At 39.9% G+C, this 25,342-nt stretch overlaps 1 protein-coding gene across 2 annotated transcripts; it reads right to left on the bottom strand.

Annotated features, from left to right (window-relative positions):
* Positions 1–1,032: 1,032 nt before the first annotated feature.
* CDKN3 (cyclin dependent kinase inhibitor 3) lies at positions 1,033–23,699 on the bottom strand. 2 transcript variants are annotated; one of them, XM_012451022.2, is made up of 8 exons: positions 23,623–23,699; positions 20,720–20,802; positions 18,760–18,815; positions 11,439–11,483; positions 8,202–8,424; positions 5,294–5,325; positions 3,285–3,388; positions 1,033–1,266 (listed from the first exon to the last, which is right to left on the bottom strand). In XM_012451022.2, exons 1-8 carry the CDS (start codon positions 23,629–23,631, stop codon positions 1,180–1,182), a joined length of 639 nt encoding a protein of 212 aa, XP_012306445.1. In that variant the 5' UTR covers positions 23,632–23,699; the 3' UTR covers positions 1,033–1,179. The 2 variants fall into 2 exon arrangements, with proteins under 2 accessions (XP_012306445.1, XP_021526434.1); XM_021670759.2 differs by lacking the exon at positions 1,033–1,266 and adding an exon at positions 2,883–3,043.
* Positions 23,700–25,342: the final 1,643 nt, after the last annotated feature.

Raw genomic sequence — 25,342 nt, 5'->3', positions numbered from 1 at the left:
TCAAGTATCTGGGATTACAGGTGTGCACTACCATGCTCAACTAATTTTTGTATATTTAGTAGAGATGGGGTTTCATCATGTTGGCCAGGCTGGTCTCAAACTCCTGACTTCAAGCGATTCTCTCACCTTGGTCTCCCAGAGTGCTGGGATTACAGGTGTGAGCCACCATGCCCGGCCAGTCATTGAATAATTATTTAAAAATGAAATTTTGATGTGGCAAAACTGTCTTTTGAAATGCCTATGAGTCTGCAACCTGGTGGTCATAGCCAAATACCCATTGGTTCACACTTGTAATTACCAGTAGCCAAGAGAGCCATGTGACTACTGTAAGCCCTATTGAAACCACTGATTGATTGTTAAAACAAGTGTGTCTGTTTGACACATTGTGTGATCCTTGTCTACAGCCCAAATGACTGTTTTGGGTAACTCAAGGTTGAATTTAAAGATGAAAAAAATTAGGTTTGATAGCATAGGGGGAAGCGAAGGAGTAAGAGAGTTGGAAATTGTTAATCTGTAGCTAAGTACTTTATGAAATAAATGTGAAAGGATTAAGCTCATTCCGTGTAGTTCTAGGGTGGAAAAAAATGTGGAGCAGCTGTCTGAACCAGTGAATTCATCGTCTCTGAAAATGTTCCAGCAGATAGTGGATACACACCCTTGGGGCTGATCCAGCACTGGGAGGGGTGATCGGAAGACTCACAGGATCCTTTTCAATTCTGTAGATCTATTAAGTAAAAAGCGGAAGCAGTTTTGGGAGGAATAGAGGGGGAGGGGGACATTATTTAAAAGTAAGTTTGGGCACTCATACCAATTGTCATACTTACTGCTTTGTCAAATGCTACCCAGTGGTTACAAACAGTAAAATGAAGTACAAATGCAGTACTAAATATTAAAAAGATGTAGTCAACTATTTTTCCATATGCTTGTTTTCAGCATTACCTCCAGGTAAAATATACCAGAGCAACCAGTTCAAAAGGCAAATTTCATACCAATTTTCCTATCCCTCTGCTATAAGAAATGAAAGAGACACAATGAGTTTTGTCAATAAAAGCTTTAGGAATATCTGCACATGTACATTTACATTCAAGTTGATGACACTAGCAGTTTCATTTCAATACAAATTATGCTAGAGAACTCTGACATTTCAGATATGGTCATATATGTGCTATTTGAAATTCTTCATCTTGATACTGATCTTGATCGTGAATCTCTTGATGATAGATATGCAGCTAATTTGTCCCGAAACTCATGAAGATAATTGTATTGCTGAAAAAAGTAAAGATACATTGTAATGCACTGTATAAAACTAGTTATCAGTGTGGGCATAACACTAGCAGGTATCAGGAATAAAAAAAATACTGCTAAGCACAATTCTACATCTTCTTGGGTAAGGAAGCATTTGCAGCATGGGGAAGTTTTATCTTTTAGTAAAGCCATATAGTAGTGTGAAAAACTGTTGCTCTAAAAGTCTCAAAAAGTCAGAAGGTGAAATAAAATACAGATGGATGTGTTATAAGTCTAAAATCCCTTCTCTCTTTACTTACAGGACCAAATAAGATTTAAAAAGCACATAATGGCATTACTTTTGCTAATGTTTTCCCCCCCGCTAGGTAAGAAGGATAGACACTTTCTGTAGCAAGTAACTGGTATATTTAAGAGAATTTATTACTTCATTTATAGAAGCCCTAGTCATCTGCTTTTTGTGATGACATAATCCACTAGGAATAATTTTCATAGACAATATTTTTAAAAAACAAGCTGTATCACTAATCTCAGAGATAAGCAAAATAAAAGCCTTAAATAATTTATCTGGAGTTTTAATAGCTTCCCAGAAGATATTCTTACTTTGCCAATCATTTCATTTCATACTCTTATTAAGAAGTGGAAACTGCATTGCTAACATTAGCAAGCCTGTTTGCCACAGAATGCTGACGTGATAAACTGACAGTCTGTAGTAATGTGGGCTTAATTATCTGCAGTATTGAAGATATAAAACATGCATATTCATATTTACATCTGGCCATGGCTATGTATTTCGTTTTCAAGAGAAGAGAGATGAACATTTTGGATTTGAAGCTTTATTTATTTATTAATTTATTGAAACAGGGTCTTGCTCTGTCGCCCAGGCTGGAGTGCAGTGGTATGATCTTGACTCATTGCAACCTCTGCCTTTTGGGTGATTCTTGTGCCTCAGCCTCCCAAGTAGCTGGGACTACTACAGGCGCATGCAACCACCTCTGGCTAATTTTTTAATTTGTAGCAGGGATGAGGTTTCACTAGGTTGACCAGGGTTGTCTTGAACTCCTGGCCTTCAGTGATCCATCCAGCTCAGCCTCCCAAAGTGCTGGGATATACGCATGATCCACTGTGCCTGGCTGCATCATTTGATTTTAACATTAGGGGAGTTCTCTGTTTCAGAACTGTACAGTGGAGTGGATCCTGCATGGATTGTCTTGTGAATGACCTTATTTCAGCCCCAAGAATCAGGTTGCTTGGTGAATTTATCAGTAATTATAGTAATTCACTGTTAATGACACTGGATTAGACCTCTAACCATGGGAAGATGGGCTCTCAAGTGTAGGGAGCTGCCTAACGGCCAGGATTCTTCAGTGCCCACTCCTCTGATGAGTGGACTCTAATGCTGAGAGGGCATGCTTCCAAAAGGAAGGTGCGTTAGCTTTACAGACCTACAAAATAAAGTGGAATCTGCAGAATCTTTTCAGTAACATGATTAATGCAGTATCCTTGGCATTGCTAGTGGAGTGTTTTGAAGTGTTAGGGGAACGTGCATGTGGACGATGTCCCCAGTTATCCACAGCAAAGGATAATTAGCATTGCTTTCCTTTTTTTTGTATTATAGTCATTCATTTATCTTTAGTAATTGTTTTGGTGACATAGTAGGCTCTTCCTTAGATTTTTTTTTTTGGCCAAGAATCTACCCAAGACCTATCAAGTTTATATTAATAATAACTGTCTCATTGTTCTAGGTGAGAGGATCCATTCCCAAAACTGACTGGTGCAAAAACTGAGCAGTAGGTCGATGCTGGAAAAGTAAACCAGGAAGTTCAGCGTATTCATTATCTTGTTTGAAATATTGCGTGCCATTTTAGACTACCTGGATTATATTTATATGTAAATTTTTAAAAACTAAAAGCATAAGCAAGTGGTATTCGCATAACAGAGTGCTTTGGATGTTCATTTCACTGCCCTTTTGGTTACATATGAATCTGTATTTGTAACAGCTACCCCAACCACAACCAAGCAAGCACTGCCCACTTCCTCACCTTGATGGTCTGTATCGCCCCAGATCCTCTTAGGTCGCGCAGGCTATCTATGGCTTGCTGTGGTGAAACTGTGTCAGACAGGTACAGTAGGAGACAAGCGGCCACTAATGGAACATGACAGAAAAATGTCATTAAATAATTATTGACAGGGTAGAGCATTTTATATTTAATAAGACTTCTATTGACACAGAAGATTGGTGTAATTGTTCCAAATGAATTAAAAGCCTGAGACTTTTAATGTGTGTTTTTGATGGTTAAATTATGATAAATGACCGTATGGTTGAATGAAAGTTTAACACTGGCTTCATTCTTTCATCCATTTTAAGTGTTCATCCATTCAGTGATTTTTAGTATATTCACAGATATGTGCATCCATCACCACAGTCAGTTTTAAAGCATTTCCTCCTCTCAGAAAAGAGTGTATCCTTTTACTATCATCCTCTATTCCCATCAGCCCCAACCCTGGGCAACCACTAGTCTACTTTGTCTCTGTAGGTCTGCCTATTGTGAGCAATCACATCAATGGAAACATACAATATTTTTGTGTGTGTGTCTGATTTCTCTTAGCATAATGTGTTCAGGGTTCATACATACGGTAGCATATGTCTGTATTTAATTCCTTTTTATGATCAAATAATATTCCATTGTATGGATATGCCACATTGTGTTTATCCATTTGCCAAGTGATGGACATTTAGGCTCTTTCCGTTGTTTGGCTATTATGATTAATGCTGTTATAAACATTTGTATACAAGTTTTTGGGTATATACTTTGGAGTGAAATTGCCAGGTTATATGTTTACCTGTTTGAGGAACTACTGCTAGACCAGTTTCCAAAGCAGCTGCACCATTTTACATTCCCACCAACAGTGTATGAGGGTTCGAATTTCTCTACATCCTTGCCAATACTTGTTAGTTTTCATTTTTTAAATAATACCCTTCCTAATGGGTGTCAAGTGGTATGCATTGTGGTTCTGATGTGCATTTCCTGATGATTAAGGATACTGAGCATCTTTTCATGTGCTTATTGACTATGTGTGTATCTTGCCTGGAGAAAGGTTTATTTGGATCCTTTGTCGTTTTTTAAATTATGTTGTTTGTCTTTGTTTATTATTATTATATTGAGAGAGAGGATCTCATTTTGTCATTTAGGCTGGAGTGTAGTGGCGTAAACTCGGTTCACTGGTGCCTTGACCTCTTGGGCCCAAGTAGTCCTCCAGCCTCAACCCCTCAGGGAGCTGGGGCTACAGGCATGCACCACTATACCTGGCTAATTTTTGTATTTCTTGTAGATTCGGGGTTTCACCATGTTACCCACGCTGGTCTCAAACTCCTGAGCTCAGGTGATCTGCTGCCTTGGCCTCCCAAAGTACTGAGATTACATGCATGAGCCACCATGCCCAGCCTATCTTTTTATAACTGAGTTGTAAGAGTTCTTTTTATATTCTGGATACAAAGCCTTTATCAAATATATAGATTGCGAATATTTTTTCCCATTCTATGGCTTGTCTTGTCATTTTGATAGTATTCTTTGAAACACAAAAGCTTTCTATTTTGATGTCATCCATTACTAAAAAAAATAACTATTACTCCAGTGTGGCATTTCATGAGCTCTTTTTGTTTTTCTTAGAATGTTTTTAAAAAATTTTAAATTAATGTATAGTAATTAACTTTTGTATTCATAAGTAGTTACCCATGGAAACTATTTGGAAGTTACTGTATTATAACACTGACACAGGAAGAACATCAGAAAATATTAAAAAATAAGAATGCAGGTGTTAAGACTTGTAAATGATATTTTGCCAGAATCCTCCAGAACGATGCTGAAAATACCTCCCACTCCCACCCAAGCTTTCCAGGGAACACCATGTTTAGGGCCTTAAGTAATCCTTTGAGTCTTAGCAAACTTATATTGTGGTTGGTTCCATTTTAATACAAAATGATCATATGGACCAGAAACAGAAGTTTGTCTATTTTGAAGTTAAAAAATAATAGAAATAGATTTCTTACCAAGACAAGATCTCCCAAGTCCTCCATAACAGCTGAAAGGGAAATACAGTTTTGAAGTTTGTACATTTCATTCCATCCCGTTACAACTAAAGACTCACTCTTTCTGCCTCTATTTATAACTCTAATGCCTAGCACAGTGCCTTGTGCACACGTAGCTTAATAAATCTTCTATTTGATGAATTCCTACTCATCTTTTAAAACCTCAAAGTTCATTTCCTAAAATGCCTTTGTGCTCCTACAGAAAGGATCATTCTTCTGTGTGCTGCCTCTCCTGTCTTACTGCACTTAAATGGTAGTGTTGTTAGTTAGAAGCTCCTTGAAAGTGGGACCTATGCCTCCTTTGGTAGTTGCAGGGTGTGGCACACAGTAGGTGTAATTGGTTGAATTATGTTCCCCCAAAAGACATGCTGAAGTCCTTATCCTATTCCTGTGAATGGAACCTTATTCAGAATTAGAGTCTTAGCAGGCATATTCAAGTTCAGATGAATTAGAGTGGGCCCTCAGCCTAGATGACTAGTGTCCTTACAAGAGGAGAACACCATGCAAAGACACAGACACGCAAGGAATGGTGTGATGACAGAGGCATATTGGAGGGATTTGGCTGCAAGCCAAGGCCTGCCAAGGATTGACGGCCACCACTAGAAGCTAGGAAGAGGCATGGAAGGACTCTACTCAGTCTCAGAGGCGTGGCTCTGCTCTCACCTTAATTTCAGACTTACATGCTCTAGAAATGGAAAATAAGAAATTTCTGTTGTTTTCAGCTAACCCAGTTTGTGGTACTTTTTGTTAAAATAGCCCAAGGAAACCACAAAATACAGTAGGCAAGCAGTTATCACTGATTTTATAAAGGGTGGAAAATGCCCAGACAGAACCAGTGAGATGGCACTGGTAGACAACAGGACAGTGTAAAAGGTATACCCTGTGCTGAAGGATAAGCTCTATAGCTGTCTCGCAATGTGGGTCTCAAAGATTGCAGGACAGAGACAAAATAAACTAGTCGCTGTAGGATACCTTTAAAAGCTCTGGGACAATGAAAAATTCCATTGTCAGATGCTTTATTTTATGGGAGACTGAAACATTCAGCATATGCAAAGTCACCCATCCACTGTCTATCCTGTTTGTACTCTGCAGAAGCATCAGAGCATTTGGGTTGCCAGTACCTGCTAAAGTCGAATTTGTTGAGTTTCACTTCACTAAACTGAGCTAGTTTGATTTCTGAAACTTTTCAACAGAGGCTGCTTCAAAAATTTATTTGGAAAAAAAAAATTCAAAATGGTTTGAAAAATAGGGCCCTATATTGGAAAATATTTTTCCCCAGCTACATCTAACTATCTAATACTATTTTACCTATAGTTATCAGAAACTTTTGCATCAACAACTGGATCTATTTGAAATTTAGCTTTTATAAGTAGTACTGGATGAGTGACTATGCTTTTCCATAGAGGACGATGGGAAACAATAGCATGTAGAATGACTCAAGTTTTTTACTGCATATTCTGCAAACTATATTTCTCTGTATGTTAGAATTCAGTTTGGCCACAAACAGGTGTGTGTCCTCAAAGACCCTTGTACTAGTTGGTTTGTCTTCAAAACTGGCACTGTTGGCATGAGGCCCCTGGGCTATAGGTTTAAGGAGAGAAGTTGGCTGGGCTTGTCCTGTCACTAGGTGCCCTGAGACTTCACGGCTATTTGATATAATTTCTATACTTCTGACTCAAAGCAATGCCCTTAGGGACCTTGGGGCTTTTGAGGTCGCCAACTATTTAATACCCTACCTTGTTCCAGAAAGGGTTAAGCAGGTTATTAGAATATGAAATGTACATTATGCACAGCAAAGGCCAGTTTCCTCACCGTGGCTGGCTCTCTGTTGCTTTGTGTGTTTTGCTCTGGCGGAGCATCTGTTGTTTATTATCCACATTGCCCCTTTGAATCTTTGCCATGCTACTATCTGCTGCCCACAGCCACTCTCTCCGCCTTCCTTCAAGCTGCTTTTCTTTCCTCCTCATTTTGTCCCCTTTCCTTAACCCATTTTATTTTGTTTTAAACTTTCACACCAGCAACTTGTGTTTTTGTAGCCATTGACACACAATGAGAGGCCCTCTTTCAATTTGGTAGCAGAGTCATCAGATGTGATTTTCAAGTCACATTTTTAAGATTGTTCATTGCTTAGAGATAAGTTTTTTTGTAGCTAATTTGGAAAAAATCGACTTTATTCTTTTTTTTTTTGAGATGGGGTCTTGCTGTCACCCAGGCTGGACTGCAGTATTGTCATCTTGGCTCACTGCAACCTCTGCCTCCCAGGCTCAAGCAATTCCACCTCAGCCTCCTGAGTAGTTGGGACTACAGGTGTGTACCACCACACCTGATGTGTTCTTTTGTATTTTTTTTTTTTTTTTTTTTTTTTTGCAGAGATGGGGTTTTGCTATGTTGCCCAGGCTGGTCTCAAACTCTTGAGTTCAAGTGATCCTCCCACCGCAGCCTCCCAGAGTGCTGGGATTACGGGCATGAGCCACTGCACCTGGCCAAAAAATTGATTTTCTTGCTGTTGAAAACAACTAAGCAATTGAAAAGCTATTAAGTGAGGTGGTGGTGGTGAGGAGGGGAAAGGAGGGTCCCAAAATTGCAACTGAAGGTCTAAGATAAAAGGAAAGGAAAAGAAAAGCTTGTAACCTTGTTCTAATAATTTCCAAATCTACTCATTTATTGTCCCTACTCTGGAAAAGTAGTAACAGCACATATTTGATGACTTACTCAGACATTGTGCTAGTGCTTTTCTAGTGCATCATTACCTTTTAATTCTTACAACAAACTATGAAGCAGGTAATAACTGAACAGGGCTACAATAATTCCAGAAATCATTTTGACTGAGACATTTCTCATGTAGTATATGGAGAAAAGGAGAACGTACTGTATTAAGGTTTTTCGGTTATTTTTAAGGCAGATTGCAAGCTCCTCCATTATTTCACAGCAGCAGGCTATGTCAGGAGTCCCTCCATCTGCGATTGGATGATGATGGGTGATAATTCCACACTGCTGGTAGAGATCCAGAAGGTTTGGGACTCTATATTTTGACAGTTCCCCTCTGGTGCAGAAAACAAATATGTCTTGTATACCACAGCTCTTTAGTTCTTCTGCCAATAGACCAGGATACACAGAGACACACACATAGAAAACATCACACATTTAAATACCAGCAAGAGGGAGAATATAAAGTTAAGTTTCTTAAGCCAAAGTAATACCAAATGACAATCTATAAATCTGAAGTGCCTATTGATACATCTGAATCAAAAGGCGACTAGAATTAAGCCTGATTTTACAAGTCAAAATACCTCTTACTGAATTTCAAGATAAGTCAATTGCTGTTCTTGCAAAAATTTTTTTTGCAATAAATACTGGTTTAAAATAACTCTTAAATACTTAATATTGAGTAGCAAACACGGTTGACTTTGTGAGAAAAAGAAAAAAAGTGCTATCAATTAAGGAATGATAGATCTATGTTCAATTAAGGAATGATAGCACTTTTTTCTTTTTTTTCCCACAAAATCAACCATGTCTGCTACTTCATCACTTAGCTGTTTGCTTGACTCTGAGTATTGTATATAAAATCTCCAGCAGGGCCCTGGTGCCAGAGTGCTAGCATTCTCCCTCATATCTGCACTATAACACATCCTTGTGTATTTAATTTTATTGACTAGGTCTCCATAAAATAAAACATTAACTGTATTAAACTTATGTGAACTAGCTATTTTCATCATAATGATATGAATACTATAGGCATTCTATACACTGGAACTTCTTTATGGCAATATTCACTGTAGAGCATTTGGTTTAAAATAAATAATTCTGGCTGATCTAAGTGCCCTCAACTCCCGCCCTCTCCCTGCCCCTTAAATCCAAGGACATTTAGCTATTTAAGTACAAAGTATTTTCTCATGAACTAGTCCCTGAGATATACAGTACTGTACATTTATTTGCCTCTTGTACACATTTGGTAATTTTTATTATCCAGTGATTTTCTAACTTTCTGAAAAAGGGCTGAGGAGGTATCTTAGGAACTGCTTCAGGGAGATTCTAGGTCTCCTATCAAATATTTTGACCTGTTTTATGTACTAGATTCCATTTCAGATTTCATTGCAGAAAAAAAAGGTTTTAGAAAAAAATTGCAAACCACTTTTATAGAAAATGCTAAATGAATATGGCAGTCAAAATGTACAAGACTGACTTTGAGCCAATGATTTAAATTACACATATTTTGCTTATGACCTAAATGTTCTCCAAATGTAAATTTCCTAGCATGGTGGGTGTATCTAAAGCAAAAAGTTTTTATAAATACTACAAGAGTCAACTATCTATTAGGGTCTTTAAATCTTTCTTTGGTAGGTAAGGAATATATATATTTTTTGAGACAGGGTCTTGCTCGGCCACCCAGGTTGGAGTGCAGGAATGCAATCTCATCTCAGCTCATTGCACTCCAGCCTGGGCGACAGAGCATGACTTGTGATCTGGGCACCATCTCAGCTCACTGCAGCTTTGATTTCCTGGGCTCAAGTGATGTTCCCACCTCAGCCTCCCATGTTGCTGGGACTATAGGCGCATGCCATCACGCCCGGCTAATTTTTGTATTTTTTGCAGAGACAGGGTTTCGCCTCATTGCCCAAGCTGGTCTTGAACTGAGCTCAAGCAATCTACCCGCCTCGGCCTACCAAAATGCTGAGATTACAGGTGTGAGCCACCGCACCTGGCCAGGAATAAAGTTTTAATTAGCAAACTGATGTTCTAGAATAACCAGGAAAAGGTTTTAAGGTTCAAAAATTCTATACTGGTCAGTATCAAGCAATATATACATTTTAATTTGCTGTACTATAAGGACATTGGTAGAACTAGTAGATTTGAGACATTCCAGGCCAATCAGAATAAAATCTTTTGAAAAATCCATATTTGTGGGCTGAGCGTGGTAGCTCACACCTGAAATCCAGCACTTTGGGAGGCCAAGGTGGGGGGATCACCTGAGGTCTGGAGTTCAAGACCAGTCTGACCAACATGGAGAAACCCCATTTCTGCTAAAAATACAAAATTAGCCGGGCTTGGTGGCACATGCCTGTAATCCCAGCTACTTGGGAGGCTGAGGCAGGAGAATTGCTTGAACCCGGGAGGCAAAGGTTGTGGTGAGCTGAGATGGTGCCATTGCACTCCAGCCTGGGCAACAAGATCAAAACTCTGTCTCAAAAAAAAAAAAAAAAAAAGAAAGAAAAGAAAAGAAAATTTACACGTGTTAGTATCATGCAATATGTAAATCCAAATTGGAGCAGATTATGAGGATTATTAGACTTGTGGCTATAGTGGTATGAACATCCTTGAGCATGCAACAGCCAGTTCCCACTCTGTCTTTGCCATCTAGATGCTGGCTCTCAACATTTTCCATCCAGGATTCACAATTTCACTGTTGACTTGGAGTTCCCAGCTCAGACTTAATTTCTACTACCACAATCAAGTCTGCAAGGAATAGCAAAGACCTGGGCAGAGCAATATGTCAGTTTTCTATTTACATACTTTTTCCCCACCAACTTCTACCTCAAATGCAGTTTATATGTATAATATAACTACAACAATCAGTGAAAAGCAACTCCATGTGTAGGTAAATGCTGAGTCCTCTGTGCCCTTTCACAAATACCTCTTTACATATTAGAATAAATCTATAGTTTGAAACTTCACAAAATATTAAAAATTTATTCTTATATTAAAAATAAACTATAATTTGTTCCTTTTGACAGAGAGATTTTCAATGTTATTTATTTAAAAAACCCATTAGGCCTGGAATCCCAGAACTTTGGGAGGCCGAGGTGGGCAGATCACGAGGTCAGGAGTTCGAAACCAGCCAGACCAACATGGGGAAATCCTATTTCTACTGAAAATACAAGAATTAGCTGGGTGTGGTGGCGTGTGCCTGTAATCCCAGCTACTCAGGAGGCTGAGGCAGGAGAATCATTTGAACCCAGTAGGCGGAGGTTGCAGTGAGCTGAGATTGCGCCATTACACTCTAGCCTGGGCAACAGAGTTAGATTCTGTCTCAAACAACAACAACAACAACAACAACAACAAAAACCCAAAAAACCCTATTAGTGTGGTTGTGTGATATTACACCTACCTGTGTCTTTTTCAGCATTTCTTCTAATATCTTTAAATTTACAACCTATAAGTAATAATAAAGCAAGTAAAAAGGTCAGCTTTTGGTCATATATAGCAGGTATGTTTAAACACTTACATAGATAGCTACTTTATAAAGTCTTTCCACATGATCATTGATATGTTTCAGTTCTATTCTGAATGTGAATGTCAATTTCTTCTATTTCTAGGAATATAATTACAGGGGTTCATCCTCATCAAGGATTCTGTATTCTGTGTCTCTTCTGTAACAAGTACCTGGTTATAGTCCTCAGCCTCATTTGTACCCCAGGCCTTAAGCTTTATTAAGATGGGAAAAGCAGAACTGAAGAACTGTGACTGCAGATCTGGAAGGGACGAAAGGTAGATCTATGTTTCTTTATCTAGAGTCCACCATGAGGGCTTCCCAAAGTGTGTTCATCAGTGCTGACGGTCTGTGAAATTTCCTTATTGCTCAGTACAGAGAATGATGTGTAGTTGATAAGATACTTGTTCTAAATACATTGTTGGCATGGATGTGGTGAAAAGGGAACACTTTTACACTGCTGGTGGGAATGTAAACTACTACAACCACTATGGAAAACAATGTGGAGATGCCTTAAAGAACTAAAAGCAGATCTACCATTTGACCAGCAATCCTGCTACTTAGGTATATACCCAGAGGAAAAGAAGTCATTATATGAAAAAGATACTTGCGTACACATATTTCTAGCAGCATAATTTGCAATTGCAAAAATATGGAACCAGCCCAAATGCTCATCAGTCAATAGCAGATAAAGAAAGTGTGAGATTCCCAGGCAAGATGGCCAAATAGGAACAACTCTGGTCTGCAGTTCCCAGTGAGATCAGTGCAGAAGATGGGTGAGTGGCACCTGGAACACCAGCAAGACAGAACTGTTCACTGCCCTGGAAAGGGGGCTGAAGTCAGGGAGCCAAGTGGTCTCGCTCAGTGGATCCCACCCTCAATGGAGCCCAACAAGCTAAGATCCACTGGCTTGAAATTCTCTGCCAGTACAGCAGTCTGAAGTCAACCTGGGACACTCAAGCTTGGTGGGAGGAGGGGCGTCCACCATTACTGAGGCTTGAGTAAGGGGTTTTCCCCTCACAGTGTAAACAAAGCCACCTGGAAGTTTGAACTGGGTGCGGAACCCACCACAGCACTGCAAAGCCGCTGAAGCCAGCCTGCCTCTCTAGATTCCTCCTCTCTGGGCAGTGCAATTCTGAAAGAAAGGCAGCAGCTCTAGCCAAGGGCTTATACATAAAACTCCCATCTTGCTGGGACAGAGTACATGGGGGAAGGGGTGGCTGTGGGCGCAGCTTCAGCAGACTTAAACATTCCTGCCTGCCAGCTCTGAGAACAACAGATCACCCAGCACAGCGTTCAAGCACTCCTAAAGGACAGACTGCCTCCTCAGATGGGTCCCTGACCCCCATGCCTCCTGACAGTGGGACACTTCCCAGCAGGGGTCAAGGAGCAGGCAGCAATCTTTGCTGTTCTGCAGCCTTCGCTGGTTATACCAGGCAAACAGTGTCTGGAGTGGACCTCCAGCAAACTCCAGCAGACCTGCAGCAGAGGGGCCTAACTGTTAGAATGAAAACTAACAAACAGAAAGCAAAAGCATCAACATCAACAAAAAGGACATCCACACAAAAACCCCGTCCGAAGGTCACCAACATCAAAGACCAAAGGAAGATACATCCACGAAGATGAGGAAAAACCAGCACGAAAAGGCTTAAAATTCCAAAAGCCAGAATGCTTCTCCTCCTCCAAAGGATCACAAGTCCTTGCCAGCATGGGAACAAAACTGGACAGAGAATGAGTTTGACAAATTGGCAGAAGTAGGCTTCAGAAGGTGGGCAGTGGGGAGGGCGGTAATAACAAACTCCTCTGAACTAAAGGTGCATGTTCTAATTCAGTGCAAGGATGCTAAGAACCTTGATAAAAGGTTACAGAAAGTGCTAACTAGAATAACCAGTTTAGAGAATATAAATGACCTGATGGAGCTGAAAAACACAGCACAAGAACTTTGTGAAGCATATACAAATATCAATAGCAGAATTGATCAAGTGGAAGAAAGGATATCAGAGATTGAAGATCAACTTAATAAAATAAAGTGTGAAGATGAGATTAGAGAATAAAGAATGAGAAGAAATAAACAAAGCCTCCAAGAAATATGGGACTACGCGAAAAGACCAAAACTATGTTTGATTGGTGTACCTGAAAGTAACAGGGAGAATGGACCCAAGTTGAAAAACATTCTTCAAGATATTATCTAGTGGAACTTCCCCAAACTAGCAAGACAGGCCAACATTCAAATTCAGGAAATATAGAGAACATCACAAAGATACTCCTTGAGAAGAACAACCCCAAGACACATAATTGTCAGATTCATCAGGGTTGAAATGAAAGAAAAAATATTAAGGGCAGCCAGAGAGAAAGGTTGGGTTACTCACAAAGGGAAGCCCATCAGACTAACAGTGGATCTCTCTGCAGAAACCTTACAAGCCAGAAGAGAGTGGGGGCCAATATTCAACATCCTTAAAGAAAAGAATTTTCAACCCAGAATTTCATATCCAGTCAAACTAAACTTCATAAGCAAAGAAGAAATAAAATCCTTTACAGACAAGCAAATACTGAGGGATTTTGTCACCACCAGGCATGCCTTACAAGAGCTCCTGAAGGAAGTACTAAATATGGAAAGGAAAAACCGGTACCAGCCACTGCAAAAACATACCAAAATGTAAAGACCATTGACACTATGAAGAAACTGCATCAACTAATGGGCAAAACAATCAGCTAGCATCATAATGATAGGATCAAATACACATATAACAATAATAACCTTAAATGTAAATGGGCTAAATTCTCCAGTTAAAGGACACAGACTGGCAAATTAGATTAAAGAGTCAAGATATATCGGTGCTGTATTCAGTAGACCCATCTCATGTGCAAAGACACACATAGGCTCAAAATAAAGGGATGGAGTAATATTTACCAAGCAAATGGAAAGCAGAAAACAGCAAGGGTTGCAATCCTAGTCTCTGATAAAACATATTTTAAACCAACAAAGATCAAAAGAGACAAAGAAAGGCATAACATAATGGTAAAGGGATCAATGCAACAACAAGTGCTAACTATCCTAAAAATATAAATGTACCCAATAAAGGAGCACCCAGATTCATAACACAAGCTCGTAGAGACCTACAAAGAGACTTAGACTCCCACACAATAATAGTGGGAGTCTTTTACACCCCACTGTCATTATTTGGCAGATCAACAAGACAGAAAATTAACAAGGATATTCAGGACTTGAACTCAGATCTGAACCAAGTGGACCTAATAGACATCTACAGAACTCTCCACCCCAAATCAACAGAATATACATTCTTCTCAGCACCACATCACACTTACTCTAAAACTGACCACATAATTGGAAGTAAAACACTCCTCAGCAAATTCAGAAGAATGGAAATCATAACAATCAATCTCTCAGACCACAGTGCAGTCAAATTAGAACTCAGAATTAAGAAACTCACTCAAAACTGCACAACTACATGGAAACTGAGCAACCTACTCCTGAATAACTACTGGGTAAATAACAAAATTAAGGCAGAAATAAGTAAGTTCTTTGAAACCAATGAAAACAAAGACACAGGGGACCAGAATCTCTGGAACACAGCTAAAGCAGTGTTTACAGGGAAATTTATGGCACTAAATGCCCATATGAGAAAGCAGAAAAGATCTAAAATCAATACCCTAACATCACAATGGAAAGAACTAGAGAAGCAAGAGCAAACAAATTCAAAAGCTAGCAGAAAACAAGAAATAACTAAGATTAGAGCAGAACTAAAGGAGATAGAGACACAAAAAACCCTTCAAAAATCAATGAATCCAGGAGCTGGTTTTTTTGAAAAGATTAACAAAATAGATAGATGACTAGCCAGACTAATAAAGAAGAAAAGAGAGAAGAATCAAATAGACACACACAAAAAATGATAAAGGGGATATCACCACTGATCCCACAGAAATACAAACGACCATCAGAGAATACCATAAACACCTCTATGCAAATATACTAGAAAATCTAGAAGAAACAGATAAATTCCTGGACACATACACCCTCCTAAGACTTACCCAGGAAGAAGTCAAATCCCTGAATAGACCAATAATAAGTTCTGAAATTGAAGCAGTCATTAATAGCCTACCAACAAAAAAAAGCCCAGGACCAGATGGATTCACAGCCAAATTCTATCAGAGGTACAAAAAGGAGCTGGTACCATTCCTTCTGAAACTATTCCAAACAGTAGAAAAAGAGGGACTCCTCCCTAGCTCATTATATGAAACCAACATCATCCTGACACCAAAACCCGGCAGAGACACAACAAAAAAAGAAAATTTCAGGCCAATATCCCTGATGAACACCGATGCAAAAATTCTCAATAAAATACTAGCAAACCAAATCCAGCAGCACATCAAAAAGCTTATCCACCACAATCAATTTGGCTTCATCCCTGGGACGTAAGGCTAGTTCAACATACACAAATCAATAAACGTAATCCATTACATAAACAGAATCAATGACAAAACCACATGATTATCTCAATAGATGGAGAAAAGGCTTTTGATAAAATTCAACACCCCTTCATGCTAAAAACATTCAATAAACTAGGTATTGATGGAATGTATCTCAAAATAATAAGAGCTATTTATGACAAACCCACAGCCAATATCATGGGCAAAAGCTGGAATGGGCAAAAGCCAGAAGCATTCCCTTTGAAAACTGGCACAAGACAAGGATGCCCTCTATTACCACTCCTATTTAACATAGTATTGGAAGTTCTGGCTAGGGGAATCAGGCAAGAGAAAGAAATAAAGGGTATTCAGATAGGAAGAGAGGAAGTCTCTCTCTGTTTGCAGATGACATGATTGTATATTTAGAAAACCCTATTGTCTCAGCCCAAAAATTCCTTAGGCTGATAAGCAACTTCAGCAAAGTCTCAGTATACGAAATCAATGTGCAAAAATCACAAGCATTCCTATACACCAATGATAGAGAGCCAAATCATGAGTGAACTCTCATTCACAATTGCTACAAAGAGAATAAAATATCTAGGAATATAACTTATAAGAAATATGAAGGACTTCTTCAAGAAGTAGAAACCACTGCTCAAGGAAATAAGAGAGGACACAAACAAATGGGAAAACATTCCATGTTCATGGATATGAAGAATCAATGTCATGAAAATGGTCATACTGCCCAAAGTAATTTATAGATTCAATGTATTTCCATCAAGCTACCATTGACTTTCTTCACAGAATTAGAAAAAACTACTTTAAATTTCATATAGACCCAAAAAAGAGCCCATATAGCCAAGACAATCCTAAGCAAAAAGAACAAAGCTGGAGGCATCATGCTACCTGACTTGAAACTATACTACAAGGCTAGAATAACCAAAACAGCATGGTACTGGTACCAAAACAGATATAAAGACCAATGGAACAGAATAGAGGCCTCAGAAATAATGCCACACATTTACAACCTTCTGATCTTTGACAAACCTGACAAAAGCAAGCAATGGAGAAAGGATTCCCTATTTAATAAATGGTGTTGGGAAAACTGGCTAGCCATATGCAGAAAACTGAAACTCGACCCCTTCTTTATATATTACACAAAAATTAACTCAAGATGGATTAAAGACTTAAATGTAAGACCTAAAATCATAAAAATCTTAGAAGAAAACCTAAGCAATACCATTCAGGACCTAGGCATGGACAGACTTCATGGCTAAAACACCAAAAGCAATGGCAACAAAAGCCAAAATTGACAAATGGGATCTAATTAAACTAAAGAGCTTCTGCATGGCATAAAAAACTATCATTAGAGTGAACAGGCAGTCTACAGAATGGGAGAATATTTTTGTAATCTATCCATCTGACAAAGGGCTAGTATCCAGAATCTACAAAGAACTTAAACAAATTTACAAGAAAAAAAAATACAACCGCATCAAAAAGTGGGCAAAGGATATGAACAGACACTTGAAAAGAAGACATCCATACAGCCAATAAACTTATGAAAAAACCTCATCTGGTAATTAGAGAAATGCAAATCAAAACCATAATGAGATACCATCTCATGTCAGTTAGAATGGCGATCATTAAAGTCAGGAAACAACAAATGCTGGAGAGGATGTGGAGAAATAGGAACACTTTTGCACTGTTGGTGGTAGTGTGTAAATTAGTTCAACCATTGTGGAAGACGGTGTGGCAATTCCTCAAGGATCTAGAACCAGAAATACCATTTGACCCAACAATCCTATTACTGGGTCTATATCCAAAGCATTATAAATCATTTTACCATAAAGACACATGCACATGTATGTTTATTGCAGCAATGTTCACAATAGCAAAGACTTGGAACCAACCCAAATGCCCATCAATGATAGACTGGATAAAGAAAATGAGGCACATATATACCATAGAATACTATGCAGCCATAAAAAGAATGAGTTCATGTCCTTTGCAGGAACATAGATGAAGCTGGAAACCATCATTCTCAGCAAATGAACACAGGAACAGAAAAAAAACCAACACCAAGTGTTCTCACTCATAAGTGGGAGTTGAACAATGAGAACATATGGGCACAGGGAGGGAAACATCACACACTGGGGCCTGTCGGGGGGTGGGGGGCAAAAGGAGGGGTAGCAATAGAAGAAATACCTAAGGTAGATGACGGGTTGATGGGTGTAGAAAACCACTATGGCACATGTATACCTATATAACAAACCTGCATGTTCTGCACACGTATCCCAGAACTTAAAGTATAACAAAAAATAAAAAACAACAACAACAACAAAAAGAAAATATGGTGTATAAATATATATATACACACACCATGTAATACTACTCAGCCATGAAAAGGAACAAAATAATGGCATTCACAGCAACCTGGATAGAATTGGAGACTATTATTCTAAGTGAAGTAACTCAGGAATGGAAAACCAAACATCGTGTGTTCTCACTCATAATTGGGAGCTAAGCTTTGAGGACACCAAGGCATAAGAATGATACATTGGACTTTGGGGATTTGGGGGAATGGGAGGGAGGGGGATGAAGATAGAAGACTACACACTGGGTACAGTATACACTGCTCAGGTAATGGGTGCACCAAAATCTCAGAAATCACCACTAAAGAACATATCTTTGTAATGAAAAACCACCTTTTCCCCCGAAAGCTATTGCAATAAAAAATAAATTAGAAAAAATATATATGTACTGATAGGAAGCCCATTACCGTGTTACCTACCTGGAAGAGCACATAAACCAAGAAACTGAGAACAATTCACTCGTGACAAAGGTAGCCTGAAAAGAAGAAAAATGTATGAAGTTTAGTTAAGTTTTTTTAAAAAAATGTTATAAATGGGAATTCAGTTTAATCAATACTGTTGCTTGCCACCGAATAAGGGTGTGTTAAAGTTTTACAGTAGTCACAAAATAAGAATTCATAGTTAAATATCAATATGTTGGTCTCAAAAAGGCATAGAAAGACTGAAAGTTTTAAAACAGGGACTCACTTTTTAAAAAAATAACATTATCAATGTTTTTATTGAAGTCATGAACTCCAATAACATTAAGATGTAACACAGTGAATAATGTAACACAGTGAAAGTGATACGCAATTCACTTGTTTAAGGGTAGTCCAAGGATGTAGTTTCCAGTAATTTAGTTTTATCAAGATTAGAGTTTAGATCACTAAAGGAAGTTAAAAGATTATTTATTTAAGTCTTAAGAATGACAAGTTATGCTGGATGTAGTGGCTCATGCCTATAATCTCAGCACGTAGAGAGGCCGAAGCAGGCAGATTGTTTGAGCTCAGGAGTTCGAGACCAGCCTGGACAACATGGTGAAACCCTGTCTCTACTAAAATAAAAAAACAAAAAACGAAGTTAATTTAAATTTACCTTAAAGATAATAATGCCTAGATTGCCAACAGGTAGAATACAGTATACTTATGTTATCCTGTGGTATATTACCTGAGGTAATTTGTATTAGTAATCTTAGGAAAATAAATAAAAAATGACTATCTGACAATTTTCTTCCCAGCATTTATACTACATTACTATTTTAAGATGTTTTGGTAGAGCTTCCTTAAAAGATATAATTTCATATGATGAAAACCACAGGCTACTCATTCTTTGTTGTAATGGTTTTTGGTTAAAAAGAAATAATGGGGCCGGGCGTGGTGGCTCACGCCTGTAATCCCAGCTACTCAGGAGGCTGAGGCAGGAGAATTGCCTGAACCCAGGAGGCGGAGGTTGCGGTGAGCCGAGATCACACCATTGCACTCCAGCCTGGGTAACAAGAGCAAAACTCCATCTCAAAAAAAAAAATAAATAAATAAATAAAAAGAAATAATGTCAAGAAATCATATTCTCAGTTTACAGTACTCAGGGACAGAGGATCACCTTGTCTGCATGTCAGAAGATGATTTAGAGGAAAACAGGAGGCATCATATAAATACCACCTGACTTTGAAAAGCAGATGAATTTTGGTGTTTAAATGGGGATTTTAAGTGGAAATGAAAGGTAATGCTATTTGATGGCAGGACAAAAGACCTTTAGGACCCTTTTTCTCTTCTGGCAGTAGGGATGGTGCTTTCTTAAGGAGAGAGACGATTACATTTGCAGTAATGAGAGAAAGCATTTGATTGCTCATTGTAGAGAATCTGGTATAGCCATAAGTTACTTGCCAAGATTAAAAGGTTGATTTTATGTAGAAACTTTTTGTTATTGCATTGATGTGCCTTTTATCTTAAACAGAGTCTGTTGATAGGTGCATTACTGTGACATTACTTCTAACTGTTACCTAGGATTTGACTTAATGAGAAATGACTAAACATCTTGTCTCATATTTGGTATACTTTTCTTTTGTCATAAAAGAATGAGTAGATTTTGGTACTAAATGAGAGATTATTTCATCCTACCTCTACTTCTTACTTACTCGCTTCTACTAAGGTTTTCTCAATGTATAAAGAAGGAACAACAACAAAAAAAAGAGTCTTATTCTATATCATAGATAATAAATGAATCATGGAGATAGAATTATCCTAACTGGCTCCAAAGGTTAGAATTATATAATCAGCAGGGGATTCACTTAATATTTTCAATATATGAACTACATTCTACTAAGATTATGATGTAACTAAATTTACATTTATGATGTAAATTATGATTTTAGCTCATCATTGATCAGAAATGCTAACGTACCATGATATTTGAATTGGAGTCTGTTCATCTTCAATAGGCTCTTCGTCTGATGAGTCAAACTCACTTGCTTGTATTGAACTAGGCTTCAAAAGAAATGTTATGTTAAATAACTGTAAAGAATTTTTTTTGTAGTTTTAGGATAGCTAATCCTTGCTTAAACACACATTGAATTCATGTTTGCAATGCATTCAGCCATCAACCCAGAATATCCATATGATCAGCAATATCAACAATAAATGACTGATATTTACTTTCCTATGAATAATTATAGTACTGTATAGTGGAAAGAGAGTTGGATTGGGAACCAAGAAATCTGGCTTCTGGTCTTGGTTCTGCCACTTACTGTATACTCTCTGACAAGCCAGTTTATTCTGAATCTGTTTTCCTCAACTATAAAGTGAGGAGATTTATTCATTCCCAAATATTTCTTGGCTACCTTCATTTGCCAAGCTCTGGAGATGCAAAAGATCTGTAAGATAAATAGCATACCTTCAGTATGCCTGGAGAGATAGATGTGTGCATAGATTACAGAAGAAAGGTATATAAGTGCTGAAATGGAAGCAGAACTACATACTGTAGGGCAGAGAAGAGAGTGACCACTTATGGAGCTGGAGAAGTCTTCACAGAAGAGATGCTTCAGGGGGGTTTTGAAGGAAGAGCAGAAGGTTTTTAAGAAGATAGGAAAGGCAGGGTGCAGTGGCTTACGCCTGTAATCTCAGCACTCTGGGAGGCAGAGGCGGGCGGATCACCTGAGGTCAGGAGTTTGAGACCAGCCTGGTTAACAGGGCAAAACCTGGCTCTACCAAAAATCTGAAAATTAACCGGGTGTGGTGGCACACACCTGTAATCTCAGCTACTTAGGACTCTGAGGCAGGAGCATCACTTGAACCTGGTAGAGGTTGCAGTGAGCCAAGAACACACCACTGCACTCCAGCCTGGACGACAGAGCAAGACTCTGTCTCAAAAGACAGGAAAGAAATTAAGACAAGGCAAAAGGGGAAAGGGCTTGTGTATTGAGGAACTGTGATATCAAAATAGAGATGGAGTAGAGGAGCTGAAGCTAGAGAAGTAGTTTTACCCACCCTTTTCCTCAAAAAATAATCAACACATCGCCTAGTAGTTTGGTGCGGGTGGTGTACATGAACTAATCTGCCCCCAGTTTTATGAATCACTAGACTAGAGAGATTGAGATAGAGTTTGTATGCTGATCTAAGCAGTTGGAACTTAATCCTGCAGCATTTTGACATGGAAGGCTTCTACGCTCCCTGTTGAAATTTTAAAGGATCAAAAGAAAAAGAAAAACTAAACAGAACAAAACACATACCCTTTTCTCACTCCCTAGTTGGAACCAATTGAAAGATAAGACATTGGAGAAGCAAATGGAGTTTTATTATTGTATATTAAATGGAGTATGCAGCTTAAACCTGTGGCCAAGTGGGCTCGTCCCTTGTTCACCCCAGAATTAGACAAACCTATCCACCCAGTCACAGGAGGCCATGGACAGTCTGGGGCTCCTGTGTGCTACAGAGTGGACCAGAAAGCACCTTCTGCAGGCAGGCAGGTAGATCCCAAAAGAGAAGGGAAGAAAAAGTTGAGATACTGGTGTTCAGTTCCTTCCAAACTTGGGGATCAGATAACTCAATGGGGACAGGTGGAAAAAAAGGCCAGGAGTGAAGGACAGCAGATGTCCCTCCACATAGCAACATAGGGATTAGCAACTATAATCACCTAATGCCCTTTCTAGCTCTGAAGCTATATTCTACAACAGTCTTCGTACTGGAAGATCACAGGAAGGCCAATTTAGGCTTTTTTTTTTTTTTTTTTAAGATAGGGTCTCGCTCTGTTGCCCAGGCTGGAGGGCAGTGGCATGATCTCAGCTCACTGCAACCTCTGTCTCTGGGTTCAACCTATTCTAGTGCCTCAGCCTCCGGAGTAGCCAGGACTACAGGTGCGCACTACTATGCTCGGCTAATTTTTGTATTTTTAGTAGAGATGGGGTTTCACTGTGTTGGCCAGGCTGGTCTCCAACTCCTAGCCTCAAGTGATCCGCCCATCTTGGCCTCCCATAGTGTTGGGATTACAGACATGAGCCACCACGCCTGGCCCTAGGCTATGGATTTCTGTTGTTTTGGCTGTATCTGAAGTATTATCACCAACTGCCCCCAAACGAAAGACTTCCAGTAGGTTGTTAATCCCGGTAGTACGAAATACGGGTTAGGTGGGGGATCTTCAGCTCTTTGCCTGGATCTGCTTTTTCTTTTAAGCAGCTTTGATGATTCATATTTCAAATTTGTGTGACCCATTCACTATGCCTCTGCCAGCCATGTTTATTAATCCTAACAGAGCTGGACGTTTCCACTTCCCCAAGCCCTGTAATTCTGAACGTCACAAGAAAAGGGCAGCATTGCCAGGTGGCCCTGGGGCATGGTGACAGCGGTGACGTCGCCCACAAGCCGGGTAGTGGCATTCGTACTCATGGTTTCCCCAGTGGGCGCAGGGCAGCGCCCGGACACCCTTCGGGGCTGGGATATCGCGCCCAGTCATCGCTGGCACTCAAGCTCCTCGGCTTGGTTTCCTCCGTACAATGGGGCTCAGCACTCTTTGGCTGGGCGGTTGGGAGGCTTATGAGACCCCGGAGGCGACAGGTGTCAGCCCACAGCAGGTGCACAGCGAATGTCCGTCTTCCCTTCGTCGGCCATCGACCCTGTTCCTTCGCAGCCATCTCTCGTGCCCGTGGGGGGCAGCGTCACCTCCCCGACCCACAGGACGGTTACGGACAGGGCTGCCAGGGCTGCCAGGGCTGCCCTCCGGCCCAGGGCTGCCCTCTGGCTCAGGATCGGGTCCCCGGGAAAGCTTGCGTCCCTGCAGCCTCGCTCTTCCAAGCCCCGGCACACCCGACTCACCGGCTTCATCGTTGGCCGCGCCACGTCGAGACCAGTGCCGCCTCCCTCCGCAACGCCGGCGGCTCACCGGTGCCCCGCGCCGAACCCGCCCCTCCCCTTAGCTCACTGGTTCTTCCTTCTGTGAGGTGGGCGTGGCGTCTTCCAGCAACCAATCAGATCCGCTTCTGGTTTCTTACCCCGCCTTCGGGTGGCTGACAGCTCGGCCTCTAACCGCTGATTGGTTCCTAGAAGACCTTTGAAAGACGCGCGGGAGGCGGGCCTTGTGAGACGTTGATTGGCTGGAAGGGTGTCCTCCTCCCGCCAGTTGGGAGAGTGCAGGGACGGAGGCGGGGCGAAAGCGTCAGAAGGCGGCCCTAGCGTTTGCGGGGACGCTGGAAAGCTGTGCTTTCTGATGGCAGGATGTTACCGTGGTCCATAGGGTTGGGAGTTTTTGTGTTTGTGACGAAGGTCTTATTAGGTTGCCTAGGCTGGCCTCGAACTCTTGGCCTCAAGCAGTCCTCCCGCCTCAGCCTACCTTGTAGCGGCTAAGGTAGGGAGTTTTTGTTTCTTTAAGTTGTAAATTTTTTCTTATTTTTTAAGGCTTGGGGAAGCACTGTATTGGATCGTCACATGACAAACACATCACATAAACTTTGTAATTATATCTACACATACAAATACTAGGGAAAAAACTAAAAAATCTAGAGTATAAACATATTTTATATGCTTGACTTTTTATTTTCTTTATCACTTCAGGAACGAGACAAGTGACAGTGTAGATCAATCTTCCTGTCCCCCAAGTATGAATTAAATTATATTGTGTGAAAGGGAGGTTATAAGATGCCAGGTAAGATAGGTCTAAGGTCCAGTGTTTCTACATAATTAGCTGTAATCTTTTAAAAAATTTTTGAGTATGTTTCCCCCCTTCTCCAGTCCCCATTGAAGTAGCTATAGGAAAGGAAGTCACCTAGAGCAGATCTGAGAAAAATATGCAGAAATTTCAGCTCCTGATTCATGTTGGGAAAGCCAATGGGTATAGAACTATTAGAAGAAATTCCTTAGTAAAGAAGGTATCACAGTTTGACTTAGAGACCGTATTAGTTAGTCAGGGTTGCCCAGAGGAGAAAAAATGAATAGGATGTGTATACATGCATTTAGAAACAGATTTATTTTAAGGAATTGGCTCCTGTGCTTGTGGAAGCTTGATGAGTCCAAAATCGGATGGGGGGAGGCCAGTGTACTGGAGACTCAGGAAAGGCTGTAATTCAAGTCCAACGGCTGTTGTAGAACAAAGAAGAGGCAATGTTGCATGTCTTTTAAAGGCTGTCTACTGGCGGAATTACCCCTTGGTCAGGGGAGGGTCAGCCTTTTGTTCTATTCAGGCCTTCAACTGATTGGATGAGGCCCATCCATATTATAGAGGGCAATCTGCTTTACTCAGTGTCTCTCAATTTAATGTATGTCTCATCCAAAAACACTTTCACAGAAACATCCAGAATGATGTTTGTCCAAATAACTGGGCACCATGGCCCAGCCAAGTTGATGCATAAAATTAACCATCCTAGAGATCCACAGAGATTTTCCATACTCAGGAAATCCTTTTAGATCTGTGCTGTTCAATATGGTGACCATATTGGCTGATTATCTCCACAATCAAAGGCTAAATTAGAAAACTAAATTTTTCTGTGAACTCAAGGGCTACTTTGGAAATACCTGCCTTCTTTTAATATAGATCTGCTTC

The sequence above is a fragment of the Aotus nancymaae genome, unplaced genomic scaffold (genome assembly GCF_030222135.1).
Source record: "Aotus nancymaae isolate 86718 unplaced genomic scaffold, 86718_ANA_hifiasm-v0.15.2.pri h1tg000062l, whole genome shotgun sequence".
In the NCBI taxonomy this organism is placed as follows: Eukaryota; Metazoa; Chordata; class Mammalia; order Primates; family Aotidae; genus Aotus; species Aotus nancymaae.
Note: the sequence above shows the minus strand (reverse complement) of the source record. Positions and strands in the feature narration are given on the sequence as shown.

Excerpts from the sequence above, each read along its gene's own strand:
- CDKN3 (XM_012451022.2), bottom strand. Across the intron at positions 11,484-18,759 it reads TGGTTTATGTGCTCTTCCAG|GTTGTAAATTTAAAGATATT; the intron begins GTAGGTAACACG and ends TATTACTTATAG. Across the intron at positions 8,425-11,438 it reads AAATGCTGAAAAAGACACAG|AAGAACTAAAGAGCTGTGGT; the intron begins GTAGGTGTAATA and ends GTCTATTGGCAG.